The following is a 13474-nucleotide window of genomic DNA, read 5'->3' on the forward strand; positions in this document are numbered from 1 at the left end:
GTCACGTGCCCTTCTTTCCGTCGCATTTTATACGTCAGAAAGAACTCTGGCCAATCATGAACTGACTCTCCGCTCATCTCACCAATCACCAATCGGCTCCGGTCGACCACCGATGACGTAATTGAGGCATGCGGGAGAGCCGAGTATGTTGAGGTGAGCTCTGAATGTGATTTTTCTCGAAAACAAGAGCAAAAATAGTATTTATTTAACCGGATTTTGCTATTTTCTCTCAGTCCACAGTTACGAGGTGTGTTCTTTTACTTTACCGCTTCATAACAGCGGTCTTTTTGTCATTTCAGTCTCTTTGGCAGAGCCTTCGCATCATTACTAAGTCAAAGAAGTCTGAAAGCTGCCCCCGTGCACCGGAGCTTTTGCTCTGCAGCCTTAGCTTGTTCTGGCTTGTCCGTGAAGCCCGTAATGGAGCCTAAACTGTACCGACCTCCTCCAGAGGTCCGGGGCATGACCTCTCTGGACAAAGAGGCGTTCACACAGACCATTACTGTTCCAGCTCTGCGGGTGCCCACTGGGGTCTTAAACAAAGTGGTGAAGAGTCTGAGAAAGTCGGCCATCCAGCGCCCAGGGGTGCCCAGAGTGGTACAAGACAAAGAGGAGAGTAGTGACTTTCGTTTGGTCCTTTTGGATCCCCGTAAAGTGTCCGCGCCAGGCTCCTTCAGTGAGGCGGAGGCTGAAGCTCTGAGGTCATTTGGTGTCGCTGAGGAGCTGCAGTACTATGAGCTGAAGCTCACCTATCACAACCTGAAGAGTGAAGAAGTACTGGAGGCTGTGCTCCCTCAGGGTCAGGACGTGACCTCTGGGTTCAGCCGGGTGGGACACATTGCCCACATGAACCTGAGGGACCACCAGCTGCCTTACAAGAACCTGATAGGTGAGATGCCAGTCCTGGGATGGAAGGATTTCAGTGCAAAAGTTTTTTGTTTTGTTTCTCCACTTAGTTATTTTGGGTTTTTTTTCTTGTAATTCTTCACTTGCCTGTATATAAGCTTGACTCAGATGTTTGTTACTGTGACCTTAATAGGTGACTACATTCAAGGCTCTCAAAATTACATGTCATATTAGATGTCTAGCAAGTTAAGTTTTATGTAAATTTGAATACTTTGCACACTTCTCTGCCTCACTTTGCCTTAAATGTACCTTTTGATCTTATGTCCAAACCTACAATTTAGTTGTGTAGTAGCATAAGAGTGTGCAGACTGTTTTCTTCTTAAACAGACAAATAATCTCAACTGTGACTCGATGTCAAGAGGGCAATCAGCTCTCAAGTGGAGGAAATATTTTTCACTGCCCTCCAGATTAGTTTTGGACTCAAACACTTTTTATCAGCTTCCTTGGAGAATTTCTCGAACTGCATAATGTGAGAGTAGCAACTGTATATCATTATTACATTATGCATTACATATTACTTAAATTCTTACAAATGTAATTTTCTGGAGCATGCTTTAACAAGAGGAAGTTTTCAGACTTTCTGCTTTGCCAACATTGTGGCTGCTTTTATTGTAGGTCAAGTCATCATGGACAAAAACCCTGGTGTTACCTGTGTGGTCAATAAGACAAACATTATTGACTCCACTTACCGCAACTTCAAGATGGAGGTGCTAGCTGGAGAGGATAACATGGTCGCCAAAGTAAGTTAAAAATGAATACTTACATAGCATACTTACTTTGCAGTCATTCCCACATATATTCAGATCACTGACTTCTGATGTTTATGTTCTTCCTCTGTGCTGCAGGTGAAAGAAAATGGGGTGACGTATGAGTTTGACTTTTCTTGTGTGTATTGGAACCCCCGACTGAGTACAGAGCACCAGCGTGTGGTGCAACTCGTCAAACGTGGTGACACCGTGTTTGATGTGTTCGCTGGCGTTGGACCTTTCGCCATTCCAGCTGGCCGCTCAGGAGCCAATGTGTTGGCCAATGATCTCAACCCAGAGTCCTACAAATGGCTACAGCACAACTGCAAACTCAACAAGATGGAGAACAAAGTCAGAACCTTTAACCTGGACGGCAGAGCGTTCATCCAGGGACCCATGAAGCAGGAGCTGCCAGCGCTGCTCAAACAAAAACCCAGCGTTCATGTAGTGATGAACCTGCCCGCCTTGGCTCTGGAGTTCTTGGATGCATTCAGGGGTCTACTGCACCAGGAGCATGTCTGTGAGGAGAATCTACCCACAGTGCACTGCTACTCCTTCTCTAAAGATGACAACCCTGAGAAAGATGTGGTGGAAAGGGCTTCCCACAGCCTGGGATTCCCTCTGCAGAACCGATGCTCTGTGCATTTTGTGCGTAATGTAGCACCCAACAAAGAAATGATGTGTGTGAGCTTCACACTCCCTAAAGAAGTCCTCTTCAGCAACGATCATGAACAGACAGGTGAGGCATACGAAGTGAGGCACTTGTCACACCTCACAAGATTGACAATGTCACTGTTGTTGTGTGTGCTGTGTGTGTATGTTAAAGCCAGATGTGGCAAAGACTTTGTTTCCAACTTGGTGGATGACAGAATTGTACATGATTCAGTTCTCAATAGATTTTGTTTATCCACAGAGTCTTCAGGAGAACCGGCTCCAAAGAGACAGAAGTGTGAGGAAGCTACAGATTCAACATAATCATCATATCGACCGGTCACCAAAGGAATGGAAGGGACATTTGAGGGTTGTTTTTTATTTACTAACTACATTTTACTGATGCTTTTATTGCAGATGTTGCTGCATTTTGTCATGAGAAATCATGACCCAGCTTTACTTAAGTAAATGGCTTCCTTCTGTCCATAACAGAATGTATAATGTCTATTATATTCAGAGCTTGACATCATATGTCCTAAGTTGTTTCACTTTGAAATAAATCTATCAAGTAATGGACAGATTCTCAGTATTCACTGTGATTTATTTAAATATAAACTTAACAAAATATAAAAAGACATCCACACCTTGACAAAAAATCTATCCGAGCAATGTCCACCAGAGCAGCTTCTGCCCTCTCCATGGTGATAGCAGTGTGGTTTTTAATAGTCCTTTTCATCGTATTTCCAACCAGCGGCCGTTGTGCTGTTTGAGCCGTGGATGTGTTAAATCTTACAGAAGAAACAGCCCACTGAAAGCATCTTGAATTGCTCGATGACATGCCAAGGCTGAGGTGTATCCTCCAGCTGTGTCCTGCGGCATGGCAGCCCGCACGTGGTTCAGATACCTGAGAACACACAGAGAGTTCGGTCAGTAACAGCAGTGAGCTATTTTGTAAATAATGTGACTGACTGGCAGTCTCGAGACCTGGTTTCAAAAGTAGTTCCTGTGAGCGTAACTTGAGTGTAAGTTTATTCTTCATTAAATCCACACTTGAAGTTATTTTTTCTGGCTCCCCGTGACCCTTTGGCCCTTTGATGAGATCAGCGAAGACAGACGTACCCATACACTAACACTGGAACACCCTGTGCCTAAAAGCCTCTCCAACATGGCTCTATTAAAGTATTATGGGTGTCTTTTATTTTTTAAGTGCTTACAGATGTATCCTGCCAAAGCCCCTTTTCAGGTTTTTAAGCAAAGCCAAAAGTCACTGTTTATTTTCACATTCTCGCACAGACAGAAAAACAGTTGAGTTGTTAATTCTAGTCTCCACGTCTTGTCCTGACAGTGAAAGATGCCCGTCTGCTTGTGAATTGTGCGTGTGGGGGGGGGTTGACCTGAGTCCCCCATCTACACTAATCCTTCCTTCACTGTTCTTTTCCATCAAAAAGTGGTCATTGTGGGAAGAAACCAACACACATGCTCTGCACAGCTTTCCTGCAGCATCTGGCGACAAAGCTAAAAAAGCAAAGTCCTCAAGCAACTGGGACAACATGTAGTCTCGCCTGTCAATACCGTCTCCCCCTACACTCCCCCACACCCACCCTGCAGAAATCAGTCCTGGCAGAGAGGGCTAAAGCCCTCACACGAGTCTGGCTTTGTGGCCCCTATTTCTGTGAGCCGGGAACACTTCAAAGTGAAACGGAAATCAAGAACACAGACAGCCTTCTGTGAATTCTGTGCCCATTCAAGCTGCTTTATAGAGTAACCTAACACCTGTGGGGAGGCTCGGAGAGACAGAGAGCTGAGAGGTGTGTGTGTGTGTGTGTGTGTGTGTCAATGAGAGATGGACAGGATGAAAAAGGTGTTGGCAAGACTACACGCTGAATAGTTCATATTTTGCTTTGGTCTTCAATGATTCCACGAGGCGCTTTGTAACGCAATAAAATCTCGGTGAAAATAAAAGTTGAAACACATTCACTAGCATGACTGTGACATAAAGTCAGACACTTATGAATATCACACAAGAGGACCTTGCCTTACAATAGACGGTGAAAGTGAGAAGAAGAGCAGCAAGAGATGTCAATCAGGTCTCACACACAAAGACCACTCATCACCCACTAGAGAAACAACACACAAGTTCAAAACAGGAGGCCCAGTGATTAATAATAACTTCATTAGGCCCAAGCTGCTGTAGTCTGTCCTTCAGAGCACTTGAGGGAGGTCTTCTCATATGGCTTCCTGCATCAGATGAGTGCTATCTATTGATTATATTGTACTGGGCCTTTTTAATGGTGAAAAAAGTGGGCTATTTACAGCCTGGCTAAGACTGCTCTTCCTGCTAATCTAATCCCCAAGCTACTCATGTGGTCATTCCTTCCAAGAAAGCTGAGAGCTCTGTGTAACTTTATACCTGCTTGCCCCTAAGGAGAGAGAGAGCAAGAGAGCAAAAAGAGAACATGAAGGAGAGGGAGGAAGAAGGAGAGTGGTGTGGGTGGGGGTGGGGTGGGAAGTAGAAGGAGAAGGGAGGATATGAGGGGAAATCACCTTTGGGTATCATCATCACAAACCCTCTTCTCTTAAACCAACCTTGCCTGCCCTTTGCTCACCCCTAACACCCAAGGTTAGTTCAGTTCTGCTCCATTAACTCAGCGGCTGTATCCGCATCTTCCTGTCAAGGCGAGCCGCATGTATGTACGTACGCATGAGCAGCCATACATGTTGACGAAGCTGAAAGTTAAACTCGACTCTCTTCACATGACTGTAACTTAACAGCGCTTGAACATTAAGAGTGGACCGACAACACCTACGACGTGCAGCAACATGAAACGCATTAAAAAAATGTGCAGCAAACTTGGCTTCAAAAACAGGCAGGCTCTTTACACTGCCTTCAATCATAAAACGAGACGCAACACACCCTATATGCCTCTGAAACAGACGCTTCAAGCCCCTCTGACGCTACTGTTTCACTGTGTGCACTCGCACTCTCCACACAGTCTCACCCCCCACCCCCTCTTTCTTTCTTCCTTTCTCTCTGAGGACTGGACTGCCTTTTGTTCGCAGGGCCCTGAAACCCAAGCCGTTTCGGCCGGTAACATCTTTCACTCTCCGGGCCCCACTGGAGCATTAGCTGCAACTTGATATGGGTCTTTTCAAAGCCTCGTTTTATTGGGTAAATATGGGTCACTTTGGACTGGCCCATTATGTTGCTTGCGGGGGGGAGTGGGAAAAGACGAGTGCAGGTGATGAAGCACAGTATGACACAGTACGATAGTGTATGTGTCAGACTGCGATTGCCATAACGCAATATGACAGGGGTTTTCCCTCAGTACAAACACTCATAGGAGTGATATATGTTCATTTCTCTCTTAGTTATAAACAATGTTCGTGAATTATTGTGATAATAATTTGTAATCAACAGTAGCACAAGTGTCAAATTTGGATTTTCTTTTCCCAAAAGGTTAATGGAGGATAAAACGTATTATTTTTCCACCCTCGACTCCATACCATCTGTTATGACCCATTCCTTTCAAAAAGCCTTGTGCAGTTGGATCAAAACTGTTCAGAGCTAACAGCAGTTTTTCCACTTGGGTCTGGAACTTTAAATACCTGGGCAATGTCTCCTGCTAATGCTAATAACGGTCAGAGTTTTTCCTGACGGGATCCCGAAAGCAGTCCCAACTTTTTGCCGCCTGGAAAACACTACACAGCTCCATCTCTAATTCAAAGTGAAAAGATAAGTGGCGAAATGTTCCGGCGGGTTCTGCGTGATTTCCAGCAGAGAATGCGCGGCTCCTCTTTGCGCCTGAAACGGCGATGCTGCTGCAGAACAAATGGTATTTCTTCGAGGGGAATAGCTGCGAGGTTGGGACTCCGGAGGAAAAACAGCAGACATCAGACAGAGGTGTAGGTTGCACTGGGCCTCTTGTCTAGACTCAATGTGTTGGCTAGAATTGGATTAGAAGAAGAACAGTGGAAACCTAGCCTTGATGGAAAAGAAAAGAGTCCTTTAATGCTACAATAGCTATTTCAGCAAGCAGACACTTAATCAACATACAAACCACAGAGCAGACGCACAGTACAATGGAGCAAAATGAATAAGTCTTAAACAACGCTCACCGTAGAATTACTGTATGCGGTTTGGCTGCTTTTGCACATGAAGACTTAACATTCCATGTTTACCATAGAGCAAGTTCCAAGAAGCTACCCTGGCCCCTTCAATGGAACAGAAAACGGGAGGCACCATCTGAATCAACGGGACTTTCTGAGAGCATCCGTCAATTCTAAAGCTCGGCTGCTCTTGCATTTTTTTCTGTCACAGCCATGACCTGAGACCTGCCCTCAGCTTGGCACCTGTCCACTTTCTAAGCACCCACGCTGATCCAGGCTCAGCATTTGTTTTTACTTTCCCAAAGGATGAGAGGTTTTTTGGATTCGGCTTGTCATCAGCATGATTCATGGGATAAACTGGGTATGCTGACTTTCAGACAGTTAGGGAGATAAACTCTTTATTCTGTTGAATCAAGACTGGAAAATGACAACTACAAAGATGAATCAATAAAACCTGCCCTACCTGAGACTGCAGCAAGGACTGAAACCTCATTAGCTATGTTTATTAAAGCGAAAGACCTTAGACTGGTGTACTGAGTGCACAAAGAGGGCAGCTGACAAGCACAGGGCAGGCTATATTTGAACAGAGGCTGCCCCATACTTCTGAAAGGCCAGTCATGAGGCTGCGGGATGGCAGCGTGAATGTCCGGAAGTCTTCCTTTAGCGCTCTGCTGCAGCAGCGGTTGAGGATTCCTGGCTTGGAAATGATGGGAGCTGGGGAAAGGGTAGGTGGGTGCGGGGTTGCCGAGCCACACACCTGCCAGATGATTTGTCATTATAGAGGGGTCGGCACTCAGCTGTCACCCCCTAATCACCCATCTTACCCCTCAAGTCAACCCCCCCTTCACCTCCCAAACTCCACTCCAGCCCACTAAAAACACCCCCTGCATTCCTCAGGCAGCTCCGGTTTCACTCACAGTACTGCTACTCCATCTGCCCCTCCTTCCTACACTCTACCCTGAGAGAAAATGTACCCCTGTGAGACACACAGCACACTGAGCACATTGTGTGGATGTGCGATGTGTGCTTGTGCCCCCATGCGTGTGTCTACACAATTCACATGTGTGTGAGTACATGTTTATGTAAGGGCAGAGCTGTTTGTACCGATACCGGCAGCAAACCGACGGAGCAGAGTTTTACCAGTGGAGAACATGTGAACTGGTCCAGGATGCAGTCCAGAAATGAACCCCGCCCCCCCCTCCCCGCAGACAAGCCAAACACAGAGGGCTCTCACAGGTATACTATATCTGTCAACAGTGGTCTTTCATCACCATGGGTCATAGGTCACACTGAATGCAGCTTCCTCTGGGATGTACGAGTGTGTGAGACAGATCGTCAGCCATTAGCCAACCCACTGTCCACCAGATTATCTCAACTTGTACTCGGTGAGTGTGTCCGAGGGGAGCTTGATGCGGTTACATCATATCCTCACAGGCCTACAGACCCCTTATCCATTATCATGCATCTGATCATCACCACTGACAGGCTCTGCATCCCAAAAGAGAGAAGGAGAGGGGAGGCGGGTATCGCTAGCACTTAGTTAAGGGAGAACATGTTTAGAGTGTTAACAGAAGCTTTGGGTGACACTTGACATTAGCACTTATAGAAATACATTCCCATGTCGAGTGATCGACAATCTGTAATATGTCCTCAAGCAGGATAAGTGGTATCAGGGACCATGACTAAGAAGTACACTTGTTTTGTGTCTTTGAAAGATAGCATTGTGCCAGTGTTCACGAAAAAGGCCTGCTGTGCTACTTCTGCCCAATTTCAACTTCACTTCCTGGTCCAAGCGTCACCTGTCACTACTCATCCAGGGTTTTCTTGTGTACTGGACCTGCACCTCCTTTGTGTAACCTGATGGGGGCAGTAGAGGCTGACTGACCGGCTGGGCCACTGGCTTCACACCTAACCACAGCAGCCATGGGGCTTGGAGAAGCATCACACACCCCGCTGGCCACTTGATACAGAGAGCATCTTTCTTTCGTCTCCTGAGCTGCCACTTGATAACTCTGCCCCCTGGAGAGCTTAGAGGAAAGGGGGGGGGGGTTGCAAACCAGACTGGAGAGGGAGGATAATGGCATGACATCAGTGTCATCGTTAACCAAATGGGACCATAAACAATGGAAGGACATATGCTGTTCAGTCAATGGCTGCTAGCACAAGGCACACCCATACACACAGCAAAAGAGTCTTGACAGTTAGATGTAACATGCTGGGAACAGAGCACCGATACAGAGAGGAAGAATAGAGTTTTCCCGGGAGGGAGATGGGGGGCGTTTGCCTCCACAGGTATCAGTTACTGAAGCGAGCACTGGGGAGAGCCAAAGAGGATTTCAATTAGGGAGAAAGGTGGGAAAGGAGCAAAGAGGAGGGGGATGGTATGAAAACAAAAAGGCAGGGAAAGGTATAGCAGGGGGAGGGTGATAATTCATACATCATAGTGGAGAAGTACCTCCTACCAAGAGTTGTGCATGACAAGTCCCCACAGCAAAGCCCCACATGACGGGGGTTTGTTTTCTTTCTCTAGCTCTTAAGAGGGGAAAATGATCCAGCTAATCCCCCTGTACATTGCCGGGCCCTTTGCCCCAGGGGTGAAGAGCAGGGGGAGAAGCACTGAGTTTAGGGCTGTCTGTGTTTGTGTTAAAAAACACATACACAGTGAGTGTACACTTATGAGCACCATCATACTCAAAATCAAAGCACACAACCCTAGACTAGGCTGCTTTGCAAACCTCTACACAGATTAGTGTGTGTTAAAATAGACAGGAGACATCGCCTCACTCTCCGATGGGTGCTGACCCTGACGCCTCTCGGCTCTGACCCAAATAAACCCAGAGGAAAGAGACTCGCTTATCCTCGGAGTTCCCTGCCTGCTGGTGTCTCCTTTGCTGGCATTGGCCTGCTTTGGCCCAGCCTGGGTTCATCTCGGGAGGAGACTGCTGGTCTGTCTGGCATAGATCCCACAGAGGGAAAACAATAACACTAAAAGCAGACCTCTTTCAGATGACCAGAATACACACAATACAAATGTGTCTCCCGCTCTGTCATTCTGTAATGCTCCCTCTGTTTCCGTCCGTTCTTTGGGTCTGAAATGACTCACTCACAAGTAAAAAGCCTCCAGTCAACTACAGCGCGTGCTTATTTTGACTCATACTTCAAGAGAAGATCAATATTTGCACAGATCTATGGGAGGGAAAACAATGGTGATCTGGTCTCCACCAGCTCTGTCTGTTAATGGTCTGTTTACTGAGACAGACAGGATAATGGCCTGGGTGGGGGCTGGTGGAGAATCGGGACGGTGGCCACGCTGCACTCTGTTCTGATCTAGTTAGTAACGAGGAAAGTAAGCGCCTACAGTACAAGGAGCTGAGAGCAAGGTGGTGGCTATATGCTGTGAATAAAGATGGGGCAAGCAGGTTTGCAAGTCAAATTGCTAGACTAGAACCTCCACACTTAAATAATGCCTGCACTCTCTTTTGGCTATGCAAATTTGAAATCTGTGAGCCTTGTGGCTGCAGTCAGGCTTTCAGATCTAAACTACTACGGAAACACTTAAATGGTCAGAGAAGCACTGCATTGAAGTCTATAGTTACTGGCCATGCTGGATCTAGTAACACCAGACACTGGCACGCGCAGTGAGTGTGTAGTGTGGAAGAATGGAGCATATCAGATATCTGAGGAATGAAGTTCAGCTTTAGGTCTCGGTTATGGTGGCAACCCCGAAGTATTTGAGGGAGAGTCCTACTGTTATGCAAGTGCCAAATAAACCATTTTCCTCTTCGGCAATGTCACAGAATATTTTAACGGGGTGAATGAGAGCAAAATAAGAGCCCTGAGACATTATCTAATAGTAGTAAAAGTTGATCAAAGACTACTGCTCTTGAGGGAGTTCATCTGAGGTCATGCTAACCGGCGCCTCAGTCTTCAGCTCATAACTTAAGCATCAAAGCTGTGTTTGTGAGAGAGCAAGAGTGTGTGTGAGTGCAGGACTAGTCGAGGCCAAGAATACGAGGCCCGTCTCTCCAAGGTGCCATCACTCTGCTCCCGTCAGTCTCAGCACTCTGACATACCGGTGCTGTGCCTCAGGTCCCCCGCGGTCAGTGACCTCTGAACCCCCCCCCCAGCCCTTCCAGGCCCATCAGGCCCATCAGATGGATATGTGCCCTGCAGGGATCAGAGAGCCAGGGATACATGGGAATGCTATTCATGGCCATTTTTGTCGAGATTCATCTGGAGTGGTTGTTCTGTGGATATTGAGTGAAAAAGACAAATATCATGCTTGACTTGTATTTTCATCACAGAGTGAGACGGGAATACAGGGGAAGGAAAGAGATGATTTGTATGCAATTTAAACCTCATTTACTCTAACTCAGTGATGTCAGAAATTGATTCAAGAGCACTCAATGGACCATGTTTAGTGGTCCTGCTAACTCCCAGAGCCAAATCCATGGTCACTGGTAGTACTCTTGGCCAGCTAGGCCAGAGCTGGAAAAGATGGAGAGTTCAGATTTGGAGTCAGGCCAACCAGGCAGTTAGAGGCTAGTAAAGCTGGCTGCCAGGAACTGAGGGTGCTGTGATGGCACCACTGACTATTCTGGATATTTCCCTTCCACTAAAGCACTTAACATGCGGTATAAGCCAACACACAAACAAACAAACAAACAAACAAACAGATGCACACACCATTCACATAAACACGCAGACGCCAAGGGATGTTTGAAAAGCCAAAGAACACAGCCAGGAGGAGAGCATCACTCAGAGACCCATTAACCCCTGGCTCCCAACCAGAACAAAGAGCAAGCATCCTTTAAGTACACGTTAAGCATGGCAAGTCTATGTGTGTGTACGTGCGTGTGTGTGTGCACAAGTTATTTATGTATTACTTCTGTGTGTCTATGTATCCCGTAAAAAGACTGAGTCACTTTAAGATGAAGTCTTGAGGGCAGTTTCCAAGGGCTGAAATTGATTGGGTGGGCTCTGCGCTCTTGACTACCCATCGCCATTTAACCCTTCAGCTACTCACTAGTTGTCTGTTTTGGTGAGAGAAAGTGCTCTGAGGACTACTTCCTCACGCAGTGGAGTGAATCCCCAGGAGAGGAGCTCCAGACTAAACACTGTGCTCCTTCAGCTGCTCCCCTTCACCCCACTGACAAGAGACGATGCTTGACAAGCACTCCCAACAGAAAACCTCACTTTTTCCACCAATTATAGAAAGCAATGCAAAGTGGGGGAGGAGGCAAAACTTCATAATATTATACACACTGGCATTTGCCGAAGCACATTGAGCAACCTCTGTCAGAGAGAGATGGTCTAATTTCAGGGCAACCTGTGCCAACACAAACAACTGTTCTGGCTAGCTTTCATTGTCAGCACTTGAGGTTTGAGTCGAATTTTTCAATGCTCCACAGCCAATTTCTCTTTCCCCTATTTTCCCCCTCCGTATGATTTGTCCTTGTCCAAGATCCCAGTCAGTCTTTCATCGCCTTGATAGTCAGGGCATAAAAAGTATTCTTGTAGAGAACAAACTCAGACTCAAGTGTCCATGTACGCACACAAACAAAAACAAAAATAGAACATATATTTTTCTTTCAGTTCATCATGGTGGGTCTATATGAGCTCATGTGTCTAAATATGCATTTTGCCTCAAATGTGGACATTTTGATGGATGCAAGAGCTTCCATTCAGCCTATGTCCATCAGCAGGCGCAGGGTCAGCGTGAGGAGGAAGGAGTTAGAACAGCTACCGCTTCGGTCACTTGTGCGCTGAGATTCAAATCACAGCCATGAGAATGTAAACATCATATGTTTCCATTTGTGTCTCCAGAGCAGTATTTACTTTTGCTTTGATTTTGTTTATTACTCTTTTACTGTACAACATAAAAGCAAAGGAGCAAAAGCAAGACATTTGGACTATAGGCTGTAATATTACATTCATAGTCTACCCATAATTCTTACAGCTCATGTATGGTTCTGGGTACGTGCCAGTCAATGAGAGGGACAGCGCTATACTGCCATTATAGAAATCTCACATGGTCAAATCATACACACCTATGCACATCAGGGGAGGAGCGTTTGGTTATGGATTTGTGTGTGTGAAAGGGGACTAGATGTTGAGGTGGAAGCTGAATGGGCACTTTTGGAGGCCCCTGTTGCCTGAACATGCAGCCTTTGCTCTCCTCCAGTATTGAGGCAGCTGTCTTTAATATAAGAGCTCAGCTCAGCCCATATTTATTCAGGTACAGCTGACAGAGGGGGAGAGACAGCGAAAGAGGCGTGGCCCTTCTTTTTCCTGGCAGCCGTGCAGCACTCCTGCGGTTTTTTGGGGGGCAAAGGGACAAGGCGAAAAAGACAGAGACACTGAAACAGAGGGAGAAGGAGAGCAGCATACAAGAAAAGAGTGAGTTGAAATAAAAAGGCATGGCTCCACTCAGTCCCGTGTTGACTGGACATCCTGTGCAAAAGAACAGCCCCAGAGGCCTCGGGGCCACCAGGGAGGGGGTGTGTGTGAGCTCAGTTCTCCAGTCTCATTTGATGGCTATGTTCAAGACAAATCACCAGTGGCGCTGCTGTCACCGTGGACCTTGACCAAGACAAACAGCCGTGTTTTAAAATAAGTACCTGTCCCCTCGCAGCCCCTTTCACCTCATCCACACTCAGGCACATCCATATCTCCTCACACATTCAGGCATATTACCTTCACGGGTCACAGGACGGGGCTGTAGTCCAGTGCTTTACACAGGGGACTCACTTTTCACCTTCTCAACACGGTCTGCCTTCTTTCTCCTCTGCACACACATACTTGTGAATATTTACCACATCACACACGTTCCATTGTGGCCAAAATGCTGGGACTGCAATAATGAGGGTGAGAGTGAGTGTGTATGACACACAATATACAGCAGTTTTAAGGGACACCTTCTGATGATCGTCGATGTATATCTGAACCTGCTTGCACAAAACCTCAAACTTCGCTGAATCTCAAACTGCCAACTGTGCAGAAGTGTCAGCACTATTCCTTGCTTTTACTTAACAGCACATTGCATCTTGGGAGTTGTGGTTTGCCTG

At 46.5% G+C, this 13474-nt stretch overlaps 2 protein-coding genes across 2 annotated transcripts in view; one reads left to right on the top strand and one right to left on the bottom strand.

Moving 5' to 3' along the window:
* Window positions 1-13: 13 nt before the first annotated feature.
* Window positions 14-2876, top strand: trmt5 (tRNA methyltransferase 5). Its single transcript, XM_046412328.1, has 5 exons — window positions 14-153; window positions 300-886; window positions 1519-1643; window positions 1749-2388; window positions 2563-2876. The coding sequence occupies exons 1-5, from the start codon at window positions 146-148 to the stop codon at window positions 2622-2624; spliced, it is 1422 nt and encodes a 473-aa protein (XP_046268284.1). The 5' UTR covers window positions 14-145; the 3' UTR covers window positions 2625-2876.
* A 4-nt stretch (window positions 2877-2880) lies between these two features.
* The window catches only part of mnat1 (MNAT1 component of CDK activating kinase), a 32959-nt gene continuing 22365 nt past the window's right edge, over window positions 2881-13474 (bottom strand). Inside the window, exon 8 of the mRNA XM_046412330.1 lies at window positions 2881-3204. Coding sequence (XP_046268286.1) covers window positions 3090-3204 — 115 coding nt within the window. The 3' untranslated portion in view covers window positions 2881-3089. The remainder of the gene's footprint in view (window positions 3205-13474) is intronic.

This window comes from Scatophagus argus, chromosome 15 (genome assembly GCF_020382885.2).
Source record: "Scatophagus argus isolate fScaArg1 chromosome 15, fScaArg1.pri, whole genome shotgun sequence".
NCBI classification, from domain to species: Eukaryota; Metazoa; Chordata; class Actinopteri; family Scatophagidae; genus Scatophagus; species Scatophagus argus.

Bases quoted from the DNA above. Each gene is read 5' to 3' on its own strand.
- trmt5 (XM_046412328.1), top strand. The intron at 887-1,518 runs GTGAGATGCCAG...CTTTTATTGTAG, and splicing joins GCCTTACAAGAACCTGATAG to GTCAAGTCATCATGGACAAA. The intron at 1,644-1,748 runs GTAAGTTAAAAA...TCTGTGCTGCAG, and splicing joins AGGATAACATGGTCGCCAAA to GTGAAAGAAAATGGGGTGAC.